Raw genomic sequence first — 20,985 nt, forward strand, 5'->3', positions numbered from 1 at the left:
GCACAATGAGCTGATTGACTTACCCCTTGGGTTGTACGCAATGGTGACGTAGGACTATGTGGTCTTATATAATTAATCTTATTTGTTAACTGCAGCAGGAGCTTGTGTTTTGTGTACACGCAGGAAAAAGAACGTAAGAATTCCATAAGAAATACTTATGAAATTAAGCCACAAGAAATCAGTATGAATTTCATTGATTTGTCTTATGAAAAATAATGTTAGCAAAAAAAATAATAAATCGGAGCAGACTGGAACCGAACCATGGACGTTGAGATACGACCCAAGCAACACAATTTGTCATAAACGGATTTACATAACTTATTTATGGCAATATCAGCGGTAAACATTTACGTCTAGTCATTTATATACAACTTATTTATACCGAAAAAGCGCAAGAGGTGGGATCTATATATAACATATGCTTGACTTGCGCAACTTATTTATGACTATAACGCAACCTACTGTATTGGACATGTTATAAATTAATTTCATCCTTCCTACAAATGGAATTTGTTTATCATCAATTTACACAACTTATTCTTCTGAGGAATTTTGTCGTGCGAATAACTGCCTAAACTGAGATTCCAAACTGCAAACATTTCTGCGGTTGCAAATCTATGGTAAATCTATACATTCTACTTCTAAAAAACTCATTGACTCTTAGAAAAAGCTTAATGTAATAAATTGAATTGAATAAAAATCCTGGATAAAATTCCCCAACTTTGCAAAAAATAACTTAAACTTTCTTTTTTAATTATCTTACTTTTCTCTTTTACAAAACGTACATGTGATGTTGAAAACACAAATTAAATGTTTTTGTCATTCCATACATTGCTTCATTGGTCAGTAGACTGATGCAAAATTTGAAATTTTCGCTCCACAGTGCTCAAACGGTTTTAAATCAGGTCTTGATTAGCCTCCCAAAATTTAAACTCATTTGGTAAGAAACTGACTTGGCACAAACTATTCAAAGTTTATATGGAAATTACTATGGGAAAACCAAATTGTTTTGTTCATTGTCTTCTACCCATTTTCCAAATTGTTTTTTCGAAAATTTCTATAACTATTTTTACGGAAAATTTTCTAAGCTACAACTTTGCGGAATATCGTTTTTCAGCCAAATGTCAAATTAAATTGTTATTATTTGTTTAAGAGATTGATAATCTTATGACATCATCAAGCAGCTGTTCTGTGGACAACACTGTATTCTGCAGTGTGACATAGTAGCCATGATATTTGTGCTCTATTCTTCGCATCAGAAACACCAATGTTGCCTGCTGAACAGTTAAATGAGCATAATCATAAGACATCAGTGACTTGAATTTTTAATAACTTTTGTTCCTTACCTTTGATTGAAAAGTACTTTTCAACAAAATTGTAGCTGAGAAAATTTGCTACAATCAGTAGTATCATTTTTAAAAGCATAGTGATGTGGTGAATTGTTAGATAGATATAAACAAAAACATAAGTTTTCCCATAGTAAGTCCCGTATAAACGTGTGTGTTGACCACTCGTCTTGGGAAAATGGAATTAATCATTTTGTCAAGCTTCTGCATTCATGTTCCATTAGATGTCACTGCTGTTGTTTGTGGTGACATCTATCGGAACATACACACAATCTGTTTTCCGTTAATTGTTCACAGAGGACACTGCAGTGCTAAACATGTCTGGTACCTCTATTTATGCATTTAGATTAATATTCGAAGTCCCTCCTTTTTTACACATTCTGCACACAAAATACCTCACCCCTTACAGAATTTCCCGCCGATTATTATGAATGGGGCGGGGCAGAAAGTATCTTGTGTGTCAAAAATGAGGGACTTCGAATGTTAATCTAAATGCATATATAGAGGTACCAGACATGTTTTGCAGTGCCAATTTGTAATCTGTTAAAGGGAAATCACAAATCGAGTGTCATCAAAATACATGGCATGTTGAGAGATTGAGGTCGTGAGAGCAAATTTTCTCTCTCAATTTTTTGGCTCTCTGGGGACTGGTAGTAATGCAGGTAAAACTGTATGGGGAAAAATCATTGATATTTAACTGTAGCTTGTTTAACAATAATTTCCGGGAAAAAAACTGAACGACAAAGTCCCTGACTAATTTATTTAGGTTGTCGTTCACTTTTTTTTACCTGAATATGCACCGAAAGCGAATAATTCGCACTTCTCTCAATTTATATATGGGGATTTTTATCACTTCCTACCAGCGGAACAGCGCCATCTCTGTTGAAAATGGCCGGACGATATGATTAATTGTTAAAGGCGTATAAGAGCTACCCCATGTTACCCAAAAATTATTCATAAGTCACGCTTATGAAATTCATATGTGTTGTTCATAAATAGAGTCTTATGAAATTCTTAAGTCTATTTGCCTCAGTGTAGGAATAGGAATTTGAGCGGGGTTCTCTCTGTTTATACTCTTTAGTATGACGCGCTTGACATAGATGGCCCACAGTGACTCACGAAGAGCTGCTGATTCCGATCAATAGCGGTGCGGCTTCTTCCTCCTTCTATGGATGCTCATGTGGGCTGCATCTCGTTGCTTGCAGGTAGCCTTTCGTTGTGTGCTAGATAACAATGTTCAACGCCACGCGCTGAAAGCACTGCTGCTGCTGCTGCTAATGCCGACGACCGGACACCACCAAGCACGGTGATTGAAACTGAATCCGATCAGTGATTGAGGCCAGCCTTGATAGCTAGTTGTTTGTGGGGAGCCTTTTATTGTGTACTGGAGAACACCACTACTCACCACGTGGTGATTGAATAAACACCGTTTGGTGAGACCGGATGGAATTCAACTTTGAAAGCTGTGTTAGGGAAATCGCTTTCCGCAGGCAAACGGTGATAACTTTAATTATCATAGTAACAATTGCACATTCGTGCAATTTTCAATAATAACATTCTGAAATATGATGAAGTCTTTAATTGAACAGATGCGTAGAAATATATCTGGTCGATTGGTGATAAAATTATTGAAATTGGTCCAGGGGCAGCTGATTTATTAACGTTCAAAATCTTTCATTATTTTGTTACAAGTTCCATTTTCGGTTTTCACAAAGTGTACCCCCATATAGAAATCATAGACGTAGCCTTATGTCAAAAATTCCGAGTACGGCTCTGAGCATCACTATCACTAGGCATGTACATCGGAAAACAACGAATGTTATGTGCGTTTCACGATGACACATGTTGATTGCATTATTTTTGTTTGCCGCAAATATTTCAAGCGTTTTTATCACTACACAGGAAAGGCTAAATTTGCTGGTTATCCCGCTGATTGGTTGTTTTCAACAACGTTCGATGCAAATGCAACTTCCCTTCCCTTCCATCCCTACTAAGAATTTCAGCAGCCGGGAAAAAATTGGCCTATGCAGCTAAATTTTGCCTGTATGCGCTGTTCTGTTGTTGGGATTATTGGTTTCGATCAGGGGGGACGACACTTCAGGATTATCCCATTTTTACCCAAATCACTCCTACAATTTTCAACGTGCTCAAAATTTCAATCCATCCTATCTATTCTTTCTATTCCCAACTTATCCCTTTTGCATGCACACAAATCATCAAGCAAGCCGTGCAGTTTTCAGGTCGATCGCGAAGCACTGTCCTTTTTCAACGATCTCCATAATAAACATGGTGTTAAAAAAAATTGATATGCGTTGAGTCGTTCAAGGTGGCGATTGTCCTGGCGAAGCTGGTGGAAATGAATTAGGGAATGAATAGTACGAAGGTAACCACTACGTATATCTATGCTGAAGGCCAAGGAGAAGTGATTTCTCGATTGGATTCCCGGGGGAGCTTAAATTAAAATAGATGACGGACCACTCGTCTATAATTGGTCGCGCGGGCAAATTCATCAAGTGCGTCATAGAGGAGACAAAAAAATGACAAATAAGAACATCTGAAATAAGAAACAGTAAAACTCGTTTTTTAATCTGAATTTGAAAGAATTAATGAAACACACTCGATTCAGTCCAATGGAAACGAAAAGAATCATAAAATTGAAACTGAACCCCAAATTTTCAAACGTTGAATGTGAAAATTCACAGATTTTGAGTGGTGCCAGTATTGCACGAATCCGACGATATATCTCGCTCTCTCATTTGTGGAGAGTCGATCGAATATTATAGAGCAGGTGTGGGATGAGCAGGTTGACCAGTGAACCGGGAAATCGGGGAAAAGCCGGGAATTTCAATGACAAATCGGGGAAAAAAATACTTCATCTATTTTTCAGAAAAAAAAGATTTTGGAGCTTTGAAAAGTTTTAAGATTCTTGGACCAGACTAAACTTTTTTGGAATTTTGAGTAGATTTTAGAATGAATGTCAGTCATTTCAACAAGTCATTTCAGATGATATCAAAGGTAGTTTTAGAAAGCGCTCTAAGAGATTTTAGACTTTCACTCCAAGTCACTTTTGTGAGTTCAAATTCAGGGTAGAATTTTTAAGTTAATCTGTGGAGAATTGCAAATCGATTGTGAAGATCACAGTATCGTGACCGGACCGAGGTTTCCAGCCTAGGTAACGGCTACATGAATCCGCGATGCTGCTATTCCTGCAACTGCTGTCGCTTCTGCTGGCTTTCACAAAATTCGTTTGCGTGTTTAGAATTAAAGGTTTTTGCAGTTTCGTCGTGGAATCGATACATTCTATTAGTAGAGGGCTTTTGTAGTCCAGCTGTCACCATCCAAACATTATTTTTCACTGAGCATTGACTAAAATGGCTACTTCGATGTTTTTCTTTCGTACTGTTTCATTTCAGTTGCACGCATCCCGATGACAATTTAAAGCACCCTCGCATCCAATGCAATCCCATATTATTTTTTCTATCCTTACTCAATTTTCGTCAAGACGACAAACTCAAAAAACTCTCTTCAATTACATTATTTTTACAGGTAAGCATGGTAAAAAATAATTCATCATAATGAGTGTCGTTCCCCCTGGTTTCGATTCATGAATTGAAAATTTATCCAGCTGTTTAAGGTTGGCTAAAATTAAATGAAAAATCGAGGTCTATACTGTTTTTATGGTAATGGTGGGGCTTTGATTTTACATGGAATTTCAAAAAAGGTATATTTATCATTGCACAGGGATGAGCAGTAGGCTGGGACACGGATATGTGTAACATCCGAAGTTTTCGTTCCAGTATGATTTCCGGGCGCCTTATGGGTCCTAGAATAACAGTGTAAAATTTCAGGTCGGTCGGTGGAACTATATTTTAGCGCCAGCGGTTTTAATTTTACATAGGATTTTCTATGGGAAAACTTACATTTACAAATTAAAATGTGGTGAGGTCACCCATTGTCCTATAAAAATTAATATTTCCTACGAAATTTAACAAGGAAACTTTTCTTCGAATACCGCAAAACGATCCGATGCTTGTGGAAAAAGTTATTTAGCCATTACTGATTGCTAACCAAACGAACTGCTCATTATTCTTTTTTTTTTTCTAGCAGCACTGCCAGCTGCCGCCTGCTGCTGTCTGCGCGACGCAGTCACGTTGTGTGGGGGTTCACTCAGCATGGAGGAAAGCCGATATCATGCGCAAAGAATCTTCGATTTTGATGAAACTTTACACAGGTTTTCGGTATAGTACAACAATTATGTTTCACGGGGGTCATTTGGAAACAAGGGTGATTTTTCACAAGGGTTTATTTGCTTTGGCGCACAATTTATTTAAACCTTATCATTTGATGTGCTGCTGCTCAGACTTCTCCACAACTTGCAGTAGGTATTCATGTTGTTCGGGATTCTTGGTTACCGAGCTGTTGAGGTTGGAAACAAGCTTTACGGCCCTTTCCACGACATCATTCACAACCCCAAGAGCTTGAACTCGCTGCTGCGCTGTTAAGTAGAAAAGAACCGCCGTCACTTTCAATAATTTTAAAGCACTTATTTTGTTCAAAATCGAAACAATGTTTATGAAAAAGTATCACTCTCTGATTTAAAATTTTCCAGCTGAAGCAAAGCTTTCATCCTGTTGTACCTTTGGTAGTACACTGGGATGGAAAAATTCTGCCTGACATCAACGGATGCTGAATCAGCTGCGATAATGGAGACAATCAACGAGTGGGGTCTGCAGGAAAGAATAGTTGGAATGAGCTTTGATACAACTAGTGTTACCTCTGGCGTAAAAAATGGTATTATAACCCGTCTTCCAGTTCTACTGAAAAGAAACTTGCTACCATTGTCATGCCGCCATCATATGGCGATAAGTTGGAGTCGAACAATCTCGATTCTTTCAATGAATTCAAAAAGAATTCAACCAAAATCGAAGCAACCGAAAATTCCGGACCGTTATGGATGATCCGGAGCTGAGGACCTTAACTGAACCATGGAGAGACGGAATCATCGCGTTTTGTAACGACCAGCTTATTGATTAAACAACAACGATCGGATTACTAAGAGCTCCTCGAATTGGTCGTAATGTTTTTGGGTGGAGTTCCTCCAAAAGGATTAAGATTCCACAAGGCAGGTAGCCTGAGCCGTGCGAGGTGGATGGGTCGCGAAATATACATTTTGAAATCGTGGATGTGCAGCGAAAACTTCGATGATCAGTCTCTTTGGAAGCATTACACAACTTTGGCTCTATTTCTATCGCAATGCTTCATTCGATATTGGTATCGTCTAAGTAGTTATGTTTCGGCCGCTCGAGTGGATCTGGAATTTTGGGCAGATCTCCACAACTTTCACGATCAACATTACGCTTTGATTGCCATGAAAGCCTTTCAAAATCATCTATGGTACTTATCGGAATGGAACGTGGCCCTTGCTTTTTACGATTCAAAAGTAGAAATAGACGAAAAAGTAAAGATGGTAGCTGCTTTAAATAAACCAAAAAACCGATCGAAAAATCCGGAAAACGACGCAAACTCAGCGAGGATAAAGTTCCCGTCAGAGCAACTCGACCCTTTCGGAATTTATTACTGAGGCTTCAAGAGAGTTTTTTACTGTAATGAACATCTCCACCGATTTTCTCGGTGAAAACCCTGAACATTGGGATTTAAATCAAGATTATCTAAAACAAATCATCAAGATCAAAGTTATTTTTTGTTGATGTGTCATGTTCATGAAAATGTATTCACTGGTACCAACCGAAAGAGAGTGATATATTTTGATAAACATTGTTTCGATTTTGAACAAAAAAAGTGCTTCAAAATTGCTGAGTGAACCCCCGCACAACGTGACTGCCTCGCGCAGACAGCAGCAGGCGGCAGCTGGCAGTGCTGCTAGAAAAAAAAATAATGAGCAGTTCGTTTGGATAGCAGTCAGTAATGGCTGAATAACTTTTTCCACCAGCGTCGGATCGTTTTGCTGTCTTCGAAGAAAAGTTTTCTCGTTCAATTTCCTAGGGAATAATTGGAATGATTTATTTTTAGAGGACAATGGGGGCCTCGCCAGATTTTTGTTTGTAAAAGTAAGTTTTCCCATAGAAAATCCTATGTAAAATTAAAACCGCTGGCGCTAAAATATAGTTACACCGACCGACCTTAAATTTTACACTGTTATTCTAGGACCCAGAAGGCACCCGGAAATCATACTGGAACTGGAATTTGAATTTTGTCCCACCCTACTGAGCAGTGTTAAGCAATAAGTGAATTAGTGGCCAAAATCATTTAAAAAAGTGACTTCAACATTATAATAAAAATTTCGGAAATAGAATCATGAAAACTGATTTGTCAGTCAACGAAAAAGAGAAATATTGATTTCCTATCATCAAAAGATTGATTTGCAAAAACTTGCACAACTAGATTAGGTACTAACAACACTGTGTAACACGTCTTTAAAGAACTGAGATATTTTATCATAGAACAGGGAATTCCGTATGCCATAATTGGGACACACAATAATCGGAACGTATAGCCATAACTGGTACACCTGCCCTATTTGAAATACTTATGGTCTCCTGAATTAATGCCTAGAATAAAAGAACAATTAGTTATAAGATCTCTCGCTAGATCCTGTATTGGCTTTGGAAATTTATTAATATTCTGGGGCATAAATTATTTTCAAGCTTTTGAACTTTGTTGAAATTTGAAATACTAGATTGGGTATGGTCTTCGATTAATTTGCGATACCTCTAACGACAAGAAAATAGGAAAATGTTTTACAAAAAATAAACTACATGATGCGGGAAATAGACAAATCCTAGGGAAAATATCCAGTGCAATTTAGAAGTTTAAAGCTTTAAATTTTAAAAATATTACAATACACTACAAATTGTTGAATAAAAAACCCATATTGATCCACCGGGCAGGTGAATAGAACCTTTGTTACACAGTATAATCTCTTTTTTGTTATTATTCCTAGATAGAAGACTCAGTGCATGCGATGTTTTTGTTTTGATTCGATGGATCTAGTTCATGAACATTACGAGCTACAAGTCAATTAAACATTACTAATCGCAGGGAATGTATATTTGATTTCATGTTTCTTCAAGATTTACATACCTGGCAGGATCGCCAATGTGATATCTTGCTTACTCTAAATGAAAACAACGTTTATATTTTACTTCCAAGAGGAGCGATCTACATCGCGTTCTTCTTCTCTTCTTAATACACATACAATTGAACACCAAATCCACATACGACACAATCGATCGAGATCAGCTATGGCATATTATGCACGAGTGCGGATTTTCGGATAAACTGCCACATTATAGATCGCGTAAATTTATGTGACATGGCATGAGATATTCCATACATTGTTGTAGGCAACATTTCTAGCAAGTTGCTGGCTTACGTGGAAAGGAGGTTTACATGTATAAAAGTTTGTATGCATGCACCGGTTGAAAAATTCATGTAAATTTCTGCGAGATATAGCGCACATAAAATTAACGCTAGATTTAACATAAATTTACGCGATAAATGTCGTGTAAATCTAAGCGCAATATCGCATAAATTAGCAATATTGTATGCAAGCTTTTAAACGATTTCGCTGTTTATGCCAAGCATAGCTCAAAATTAAACGAAGTTAAAATTCAGAATGTTTTTCTGCGTGGAATTCAGATTTTTTTCTGTGTAGATAAAAACTGTGACCTACAAGTTTATCCGCCTCAGTGCTTTCAAGAAAATCACTTCCCACCATTACCATTATCCTGAAAGCAAAACAAAATGCTACTCACTTGTGTACGACTCTCCGGGAACGTACTTATCCGGATTGCCGGAAATTCTGAGCCGGAAACGTCCATCGGCGGGCGACTTGCTCGCCCCGGATCCCTCCGGCGCCCGGTCACATCGTAGGGCCGCTGCCGTCGGAACCAACGCAACAGCCACCAACACAAACAGCAGACCGAAAATCACCTGCACCTGCCACCACCGCGCGTCGAGAGTCGCCGGTCGTCGTGTTGCGTTCGGATGCATTGATCTACATCCGGTTCTCGGTTTATCAGGGGTTAAAAGATCCGACAATACGATTGTTTGCGGTTGTTGGCCCAGCTGGAAAGATGGAAAGAAGAGAGAAGGATTTTGGTTTATTAATAGAGTTGCTCTTATCGAACACGGAGGTTGATGGGGGGAAAAGTGACAAATTGATATTCCATGATTGATGGTGTCGTTTTTCTTCCTCCGGTTTTCAAAAGGATTTTCCATGGGGAACATGTGTGCAGGAATGACACAGTAGGCTAGCAGAGGCGAGGCGAACAAAGATGATTGGAAATGCTCCATTTCCATCTTTTCAACGGGATAAATCGTCTATTCTCCTGATCGTAGCAGGCATGTTGTCCTTTGAACTCGGTGTCGCTACTAAAGGCACATTGCGAGTCGAAAGATGCGATACGAGATGGCAACAGCGAACCGGGAAAAGGAAGAGATTCTATTGCACGTACGTATACCATCTATCTATCCGTGCTGCAAGATTATTCCCACAGGGGATGACAAGGAAAACTCATGGTCTCCTTCAGGCTGTATATCACTTCCGACTGGTGTGCACCCGTCCTCTACCATATCACCGCAGTGTATGCGAATGAAGATGGATACGAAGATGATTCCATCCAACATCAGGAAACTCTTCCGACCGACTGTGGTAGTTTCAGTATAGTGTATGGGAAAATCAGTGAGGATGTGCTGAGCGTTGACTTTGCTTTGTACATCCCTCAAGTGAATTCCGAAACTGAATGTGATTTATTCTGATCATAACGAGGCTATTCCGATTTACGACTCACATCACAGACGCAAAGACGACTTCGACAAATGTGCAACCTCAGCAACTGCACCAACATAGGCAATCTTGAAAATGCATCTCAAATGAACGTCATTAAAATGTATCCTTAACTACATTCCTCGATACTGGCTAAAAGCATTATGCCCATTAATTCAAGCTATTTAGATTATGGTTGCCCACATGATTTATTCAAACGTTCCAGCTATTCCCGTTCAATGTCAAGTCGAATAAAATCTACACAAAAGCAACATTGAATGAAATTGATTCCAAAATACAATCACGTAGGCCGTGAACGGCAAGAATTCCCATCGCAGGACGACTGTTCCAGGCACGGGCGAGAGCCTACTGTGAAAATCAATTTTCACAAGTCAACGCCGCCGTGCAAGGGGTGATGATGATGATGACAAGCGAAGCCTACTTGGATACACACATTTATCGGTGGAGCGCCTGTCGATAACAGTGATACTGATGCACTCGTCGTCGTCGTCGTCGTCGTCGTTCCAAAGGAGTGTGTAAACATCGGAACCGGCATGGTTCAAAGATGGGGGCGGAGGTGGAGGGGTGAGACCGAAAAACTCATATGCATGAATAACGAACAGCGGACCGACGACAACGTGCGAAATTGATTGCTGTTTTATGAGCTTCCGTGCAGCTCGTGCATGAAATTGGATGGAAACCGGAGGTTGATGACGGGAGATCCTGTGCTTCCAGACTCCAGAGAAAGCGAGAGATGTGTGCACGGGAGTGACGTGAAACAATCTCGGAAAACATAACCGTACACCTGCTGCATAAACGACGCAGGGCGCGGTAGACGGAGTTGGCTCCGAGATTCTCAGTATAATAATTAAGCAGTATATGCAGCTTAGAAAGTAAATTAGTTTCCTTTAGAAGCGTGACGTGGAAGACGGAAGTTGGTCTCGTTTGTACAGGTAGGAGCACAAAGAAAGCATGCAGTTGAATTAAGCATAACTAATGAGCTCATCTAAAGTTGGGAGAAGTTAAATTCTTTCCTCCTTGGTATGATTTGGAAATGCGTCATTCCCGGTGAACGCCAACACATTTTTCCTTATCACATGAGATATTCAGTGATTTGGAAATTGATTTTGGAAGAAGGTTCAAGTTTTAAATAAGAAATTCTGCTAAATGGAATATCTATCTATCTACGTACGAGGATTGTACGACAGCCCAAATAATATTTTGAGGCTAAAATTCATAGGGAATAGAATGAACTGTCGATTCGTTGGCTCAACGTAACAATAAAGAGTTTTGGGGCTTTAAACACCAAAAGAAAATAAAGAAAGGCTTAAATGGTCACAAATATCTATCTATCGATTTATCAATCGATCTATCAATCGATCTATCAATCGATCTATTAATCGATCTATCAATCTATCCATAAATCTATCTATCAATCGATCTATCAATCGATCTATCAATCGATCTATCAATCGATCTATCAATCGATCTATCAATCGATCTATCAATCGATCTATCAATCGATCTATGAATCGATCTATCAATCTATCCATAAATCTATCTATCAATCGATCTATAAATCGATCTATCAATCGATCTATTAATCGATCTATCAATCGATCAATCGATCTATCAATCGATCTATCAATCGATCTATCAATCGATCTATCAATCGATCTATCAATCGATCTATCAATCGATCTATCAATCGATCTATCAATCGATCTATCAATCGATCTATCAATCGATCTATCAAAGGATCTATCTATCTATCTTTCTATCGATCTATCAATCGATTTATCAATCGATCTATAAATCGATCGATCTATCAATCGATCTATCAATCGATGTATCAATCGATCTATCAATCGATCTATCAATCGATCTATCAATCGATCTATCAATCGATCTATCAATCGATCTATCAATCGATCTATCAATCGATCTATCAATCGATCTATCAATCGATCTATCAATCGATCTATCAATCGATCTATCAATCGATCTATCAATCGATCTATGAATCGATCTATCAATCTATCCATAAATCTATCCATAAATCTATCTATCAATTGATCTATCAATCTATCCATAAATCGATCTATCAATCGATCTATCAATCGATCTATCAATCGATATATCAATCGATTTATCAATCGATCTATCAATCGATCTATCAATCGATCTATCAATCGATCTATCAATCGATCTATCAATCAATCTATCAATCGATCTATCAATCGATCTATCAATCGATCTATCAATCGATCTATCAATCGGTCTATCAATCGATCTATCAATCGATCTATCAATCGATCTATCAATCGATCTATCAATCGATCTATCAATCGATCTATCAATCGATCTATCAATCGATCTATCAATCGATCTATCAATCGATCTATCAAAGGATCTATCTATCTATCTTTCTATCGATCTATCAATCGATCTATCAATCGATCTATCAATCGATCTATCAATCGATCGATCTATCAATCGATCTATCAATCGATCTATCAATCGATCTATCAATCGATCTATCAATCGATCTATCAATCGATCTATCAATCGATCTATCAATCGATCTATCAATCGATCTATCAATCGATCTATCAATCGATCTATCAATCGATCTATCAATCGATCTATCAATCGATCTATCAATCAATCTATCAATCGATCTATCAATCGATCTATCAATCGATCTATCAATCGATATATCAATCGATCTATCAATCGATCTATCAATCGATCTATCAATCGATCTATCAATCGATATATCAATCGATCTATCAATCGATCTATCAATCGATCTATCAATTGATCTATGAATCGATCTATCAATCTATCCATAAATATATCAATAAATCTATCTATCAATCGATCTATCAATCTATTCATAAATCGATCTATCAATCGATCTATCAATCGATCTATCAATCGATCTATCAATCTATCCATAAATCGATCTATCAATCGATCTATCAATCGATCTATCAATCGATCTATCAATCGATCTATCAATCGATCTATCAATCGATCTATCAATCGATCTATCAATCGATCTATCAATCGATCTATCAATCGATCTATCAATCGATCTATCAATCGATCTATCAATCGATCTATCAATCGATCTATAATCAATATATCAATCGATCTATCAATCGATCTTTCAATCGATATATCTATTGACGTATCTATCGATCTATCAGCACAGTTTAAAATATTAAAGTCTTTGATATAGCTTTCGAGTTCTAAGACATCAAAAAATAATTATAATTCAAGGATTTGGATAATTTCCTGTGATCCAAGAGTCAAGATTCAGAAACTTTGACAATTTTAACAATCTTGCAAATTTGTTTTGTGAGAAAATTAAGGAGAGGGGGGAGGGTTGGTATTTTTTTTTTCTTTCTGCCACCGATTTAAAATAATGTCATAAATTAAAAAAAAACATGTTGAAACACTCTCACCAAGTTAAAAAGTGACGGTGAAGACATAGGGGAAATTTATGTAATGTCGGCCTAAGTGTCCCTAATTTGGGCGCATACATAAATTCAGCAATCGGCTAAAGTTTCAATAGCAACCAAAAATATCCATTAGTTACGTCCCAATGACGCGTTCATCTAGATACAATTGATAAATAGCAGATTTTTAGCGATGAACGCAATCTTAGGCGCACATAGGCCAACATTAGAGCCATTTTCCCTATAAAGATATTATTTTCGATCTTGTTGATTTATTTTTCAGAAACCTTCTGGCATCCCTGGTGTTTGATCATTATAATTTCTTTATAATTTATATAATTCAAATACCAACTAATTGACATCCCAAGCAACAATTTTGGTTTTATGAGGTTTCTGTAGACCATGATTAGGACTTGTAGATTACTATAAAACCTCTATAAAGCCTGCAATGTTACTTGGGATACTAACTTTTTGATTAACAGTCTCTTCCACTCCCAAGTAACATTACAAGTTTTATCGAGGTTTTAAAGCACTCTTCAAGCCTAAACCATGGTCTTTTCAAGAGGTAATCAACTATGCACACTGTGCCGAAACACATAGTAGCACACTGGTCGGCAGTTAAGGTACACGATGACAAGGATGACACAGAATATAATATAAAACAGCATCACTGCTTTGTGTTGACAGGATTTTGCCAAGCGTTGCTAAGGTTTACTACTTTGTTTACTTCAAAATAAGGGGGAAGTTTTCTTTTTCAGTTTAATTTTTTTGTCGATTTTCCAGCAAGGTTTTCCCAAATCATAATAAAAAATTGCACAATTGACGAGACTCTCCGAGCCCTGGGGATGGACCTCTAAAGAAAGTTTACAGGGTATTTGACGGATGTACCTAGCTTAGAAAGGATCTATGTTTTGGGGGAAACCCAAACAAATTAGTCAGAGTCCCATGCCGCGTGGAATAGGCCTGCTTACCCCAGATGACCATAGGATCCGGACCGAATGCAAATTGTATAGGTAAAGAGAATTGCAGAATCCACTTCCAATTTCAGCATTGGTGTATGGTGTCAACAAGAACCCGGTGTGAAACAGTCCTGCCATTCTGTAGATGCATCTGCAACCGCAGCAGTTTCCAAGGATGAAAAAATATGAATGAGTAACAATCAGATGCAAAGCGGATCAAACATTGGCAACCTTGATCCTGGACCAGCATTTGGATGCTGTTGGACATTAGTCGATGGAAGATGTGGATGAACGGATTAAAAGTAAGATGTTGAGAGCGATGAGAAAGACAAAGAAGGGCGAACACGAAATTATTGCGACACATTCAACAGGGCATAACTTTTTTACCATTGGATAAAAATCAACCAAATTTTGCACACTTTCTCATTGATGTGTATTGTGTACATGCTGTCAAACTCGAAGTCGTGTTTTTCGATTCAACGAAAATGGAGGTGAACCAACGCGAGTTGAGAGAACAAATTCTTTCCAAACACCTGGAATTTCCTGACCTGTCCCACCGGCAGTTGGGAAAAATGTTGAACATTCACCATTCAACCGTCTCCAGAGTGTTGAAGAGGTTCCAGGAGCGGTTGACGTTGGACCACGGCAAAGGAGCTGGAAGAAAACCGGGACCGGAGAACAAAAAAACGGAGGGAAAGGTGAAGCGGATGATTAAAGCAAATCCCAACGTCTCAAGCCGTGATTTGGCTAAAAAGATCGGCATGTCGCAGAGCTACGCCCAGAATGCAAAGAAGAGAGCTGGACTACATACATACAAGGTACAGAACTTCCCAAACCGCGATGAGCGGCAACAATCGACGGCTAAAACTCGGGCACGGAAACTCTACGAAAGATGCTGACAAAATATGGCTGCTGTGTGATGGACGACGAAACGTATATAAAAGCCGATTTTAAGCAAATTCCGGGGTTGGAGTTTTTCACCGGCAAGAGCAAGTTCGATGTGGACGACAAATTTAAGAAGAAGAAAATGTCGAAGTTCGCCTCCAAATATCTCATTTGGCAAGCCATCTGCTCTTGCGGACTGAGGAGTGAGCCTTTCTTGGCAAAGGGCACAGTCTACAAATCTGAGTGCCGCGAGAAGCGCCTTTTGCCGTTCTTGCAGCAGCACGACGAAGCTCCGCTATTTTGGCCAGATTTGGCATCATGCCACTATTCTAAAAGTGTCCTGGAGTGGTATGAGGCCAATTCTGTCCATTTTGTTCCAAAGGACATGAATCCGCCAAACTGTCCGGAGCTGCGCCCGGTGGAGCAGTACTGGGCAATAATGAAGCGGAAACTTCGGAAGAGCAAGAAGACAGTCAAAGACGAGAAGGATATGTTAGGAAATGAAAAAAAAACTGAGAAACTGGTACCGGATGACACTGTAAAGACTTTGATGGAGGGCATCAAGCGAAAATGCGTTCAATTTTACACTCAAGGCTCCATCGATTAACTTTTCTTTTGATTTTTAAAGTAAATATATGTATAAAACTACCCTAAAATTTTGGTTTGATTCTAAACATTATAAGAAAATTGGCATGACATTTTCGGTGTCGCAATAATTTCGTGTTTGCCCTTTACTATTGCCGGTGGAAATTTTAGGTCGAATCCTTTCTGATTGCCCTAGTAGCATGATGATAATGTAGAGGCACATCTTCCACTTTCCGGTTGAGTACTTATGATACCGGATTCGGTGAACGTCTGCCAGAATGACACCCGGTGCAGAATTTTCTTCTCATGGGTGGACAACTTCAGACACCATTATCCTTCTCGTGGAGTGGCAGAACTTCGAAGTTGGCAACGGTCATCGTATGCTGGCTAACAGTTCCAGCAGTGGCCGACGATCCAGCGCTTGTCAATATTCTCATTCGATTGGCATAGTTGAACCATAGAGGTAACTCTAAGACCACTGGGTCCCGAAGAAAATCATTATTATTTTTGGCTCACTCAGTACCAGAACAACGGTCCCAAGCAGTCCCAAGCTATTCCACTCATCCCTGCATGTTCTGCATGAATCCACACACCCCTGATGTTATCTGTCAAACTTTCATAACGAATCAAAACAAACATAGTGTAGTAATAGAATTTCAACTAGAATAGGGTACGTTAATCGTTTGCTTGGGACCAATAGGCTACTAAAGTGGTGAGCCAATTTAAAATCGTTAGTTTCGTATTGATTGTTGGTTGAACCAAGAGGAATGAATATTCTACAAAAAAAGACTCACATGCGTGTTATTTGATGCTCGTTTTACTTATAAACAGGACAGCCACAGTGATTACCCTCGTACATACTATGCAATATCCACACAAATAGCTCGTTTAAATATTTGTGAGAACTTGACAAGGTAAACAAATAATCTCAAAATTCATAACTGCAGGGTTGTTAAACTCATGGGGTACTGAGACCGACAGCTTGATTGCCACACTTTGGCACATTCGCACAACGTTGGGCACAGCTTTCGGCACAGATAAAATGCTCGGCACAGATTGCGATGTGCAGAGTTGAATACCCCTTGGGTCTTCAAGATATAATACCAAAAATGTTGCTTGGATGCCTATATATTTATCTATCTATCTATGTATCCAGGTCCAGTATCTGTTTTTATCAATTATCATCACAAGCAATGACTACATGTACATGGATTGCGTTTGTTTTCAAAAACCTTCACTATCTCGTACGAGCGAAATGAACAAATGAGTTCATTATGCATCGACGAATGTGCGTTTGTTGATATTCATCAACACTTGAGCATCGAACCCAACATTGTCAGAATTGGAAGCAATCCTCAATTGCTGTTGTAAATTCTAGACTAACATTTGAAAAGGGCGTAATTCCAAAATGACCATATCGAGAAAATCGCTTCTGAATTTTGTTGACCTAAAAATTAATCCTATTACACGACTTTCCATTTTCTGGTTGATTTTATAAGCTTGACATATAGTTAATAGTGTAATCTATCATCGTGCATCACTAAAAACTCAAAAAAAGTTTTCTTTGTCGTGAAATTGAGAAGAAAACATCATACGCCCTGATAATTTCATACATGTTGTTACCCCCCAGATCATCCACCCTTTGAACTGCCAACACTGGTGATACGCCGTGGAAGTACACCCTCGGGATTTTTTGTTTGTTGTTCCGCCTTGGTTCTTCGTTCGCAAATTTTGTGAGAGTGGAATTACGCCCGGAGATTTTTTGGTCTTCTTTTTGTTCGTTGTTTACACGTGAAATATCAATCGGATGCGTTTCAAATGAATCGGGCGTGACTAGATACTACAGAGTCAATACGTTTGGCATATTAAAACAATATAATTCGTTGTTCTGGTGCAAGGCGTAACAACCATATTCATCATAGATTTGAAAGTTGGAAATACGCCATGTAAGAAGAAACGTTTTTGGTGATTTGAAGTGATATTTTCTTCTACTTTTTCGTGTTTATCGAGAAGTTTGTGAACTATTCTCTCTATATGTGGCAAAATATGGTTTGTTTACATTTTGGCTCTTACGCCCCTTTCAAATGTTAGTCTAGAATTCATGTATTTATCAAGGCTCAAATGCGGAAGCTTCACGGAGCCGAACTTTATTTTACTTTTTACAATGCTTCTTAACACTAGAGTTAGTACAAGAGTTGTCCAAATACTCGCGGCTTAATCGAGGTTACAGGCTACAATCTATGATCAGGTGGAAAAGGGATCAAGGAAAAGGTACACAAGCATGCGATTGATATATTTATCTCCACGATTGACCATGGGAGATGCAGTGAGGGGACGGGAAAGTGCTCTTGATCTCTCTCGAGATGACTGATTGTTGTTTACAACTGCAACGAAACATAAAGAGAAGTGCTTGGGAAGGGACAACTTCGAGAGAACAGAAACTAAAATACAACAGACGAACAGACAACACTCTGCCACACTCTCAAACGTTAGTAGTTTTAAACGTCAAAGTTGATGATCGACGAAAGCATTGGCCGTTGCTCATCAACTTTGATGAGCATTGCGAAAGCATTGGCTAGTTGCTTTAAAAGAGTTTTCAACTTTGGAATCATCAATACAATAATGTTCCTCGTGGAGTCAGACACATTCAATATTTCGAAAATACACAATTCTAGAAAACGTGAACATAGCTCCATGTTGTCCTGGCTGTGGAACTGGAACATCTGAATCCTTGGAAGAACCTGGAAGTCGCGGAAAGGATCTATCAAAATCAAATGATTTGAAACTCGGTGGAGGGGCTTTTGGAACATTATTTATTTATTTATTTATTTATTTACTTGTATACTTGTAGAGTAAGAGTTTTCTCTTATAAATTTCTACAATCGGTTTCTTCGTTGTTCACACCACAAAGGCAATTCAATCCACTTTAAGGTGATACGATACGTCACGCTTTTTTTGCTTTTTTTTTTCTCTCCTTTCTATGTGTCAGTGAATTGATTATCATTGATGCTGTAGTAGTGTGAGTGTACATCATGCACTACCGCAACTACCGTAAACATAGCTGCTAGAGTTCGTTATTATTAGGTCGAATGTGTAACAGAAACTATCACTACATTTCCATTCAATTTGCCAATATTATCGACCTACCACCTCCCAGGACACCCCTTCCTATACAGAAAACAATTTTGCGCCTAGCCACCAAGACCAACATGTCAAGTCATCATAGAAGTTAATTGATTCAACATCACACTTTGGTTACATACGACCTGTCCAAAAGTGATTCCAGAGCTCAAAACTCCAGGTACACGGTAAGAAAAAAGATCCCAAAATGACTCAATTTCACAAATCTCGGCACTATATTGCAGGAAGCCAAAAGCGAGGCCAAAAGTAGGTAATGTGGGTCGAAGAGTTTTCATTTGATTGTTTTCAATTAGTATGGAACTGACAATTCGTTTCTACCCACTCAAAGTCAAAAGTAGGTAAAAATGAACTGGCCGTTGGATATTTTTTCTTATAGTGTATGTTTTTGTTTTTGAATCATCCGTTGCCGCCTTTTGCATATCAGCTGATGGCTTCGAGCAGTGCAACCAGAACGACACATATGTTTTCTATAGAAGATTTCTAGGATCATTGACTATCATTTTTTTGCCTTGAGAAACAAAATAAGAAATTGTTTTAAACATTTTTTAGTGATGGTTTCTAAATTGCACACAGTTTAAGTACCTTAAAAAGCAATAAAAACATTGTTTTTACACACTTTGTTTCAATTAAATCGACAACACTGGATACGATGATAGATGATTCTTACACACACCTCCGTAATGCGGTGTGTAGAAAAAAGGTAATCAAAACAGTTTCAACATGCAAAATTATTCGCGGCTCGCGTTTTTAACGATGCAAATGATATTATTTAAGTGAATATCGTCTTTAAAAGTGAATTAACTTGAAAGTACTTGTAGAAGCACGTGTCGTAATTGTTTTTAGTGTGGTTCTGAGAAGTGAAAGCTAGTGAAAACAGTTGTTGAAATTTCATGCCCTGAGCAGAGCAAAATCCGCTGATCGTACTTTTTAATGTAAATATTACCAATGAGTGAATGAATTGGCAATATTTGGGTGGCAAAGTATTGAAATATGTATCCAGATCTTATTCATACAATTCAGGCCCATTTTTTAAGGTATGTAATTAGTAATTTACTGTTTTGTAGGAAGATGTCTTTCGTACGCATACCATAATACGTTTATTTAATGATTTTAGGGACAGCCATTGTTGCATGACGTGCCGTATCACCTTAACAAAAAGGTTCAAAACATAACTTAATATAATACAAAACTACTTTTAAATATATGCTATTCCAAACCTCAACCCTTTGCTCATTCCCTTCCATTCAATTCCCTCCACTGAACCAGTTCAAACTCTCACGGTAGAATCCTGCAGCTGATTGTATAGATTGAATGTAAGTAGGAAGCTGATTCCATAGTATTATTGCACGAACAAAAAAGGTACTACCGTAATGAGAGGAGTTATGCTGCGGTACTACGAAGTGTCTTATTCGAGCGCTTCTGAATGGTTGTAATTTTTCATGAAGATAGTTTGGGCCATGATGTATAATTTTGAATAAGGTAGCACAGCTTCTCAGTTTAAAGAATTCATAAAATGGGCAGCCCAAAAGCTGCCGTTGTAAGTGTGTTACTCTAGCGTATCTTGACAAATTGAAAACCCAACGTACGCAGTGATTTAAGGCAACTCTTAAACGATCCAAAGCATTAGCAGAAGCATTTAAAATCAGTTCAAGTCCATACGAAAAATGTGGTTTCAAAAGAGAGCTGAAAAGCTTGATTTTGGTTGATACCGATAACATAGCAGCCGTTAGCCTTAAATGTCGTAATCCAGCATAAATCTTTCCACATTGGGAATTTACTTGAGAATCCCATTCTAAATCATTTTGTAATATTAT

The 20,985-nt window shown here is 38.3% G+C and overlaps 1 protein-coding gene across 1 annotated transcript in view; it reads right to left on the reverse strand.

Annotated features, from left to right (window-relative positions):
* Positions 1-20,985, reverse strand: part of LOC135703153 (spondin-1-like) — a 146,942-nt gene that overhangs the window by 22,652 nt on the left and 103,305 nt on the right. Inside the window, 1 exon segment of the mRNA XM_065224260.1 lies at positions 9,122-9,434. Coding sequence (XP_065080332.1) covers positions 9,122-9,359 — 238 coding nt within the window. The 5' untranslated portion in view covers positions 9,360-9,434.

Source organism: Ochlerotatus camptorhynchus, unplaced genomic scaffold, assembly GCF_037179485.1.
Source record: "Ochlerotatus camptorhynchus isolate MF236.1 unplaced genomic scaffold, CSIRO-AGI_Acam_v1.1 ptg000209l, whole genome shotgun sequence".
Classification (NCBI taxonomy): Eukaryota; Metazoa; Arthropoda; class Insecta; order Diptera; family Culicidae; genus Ochlerotatus; species Ochlerotatus camptorhynchus.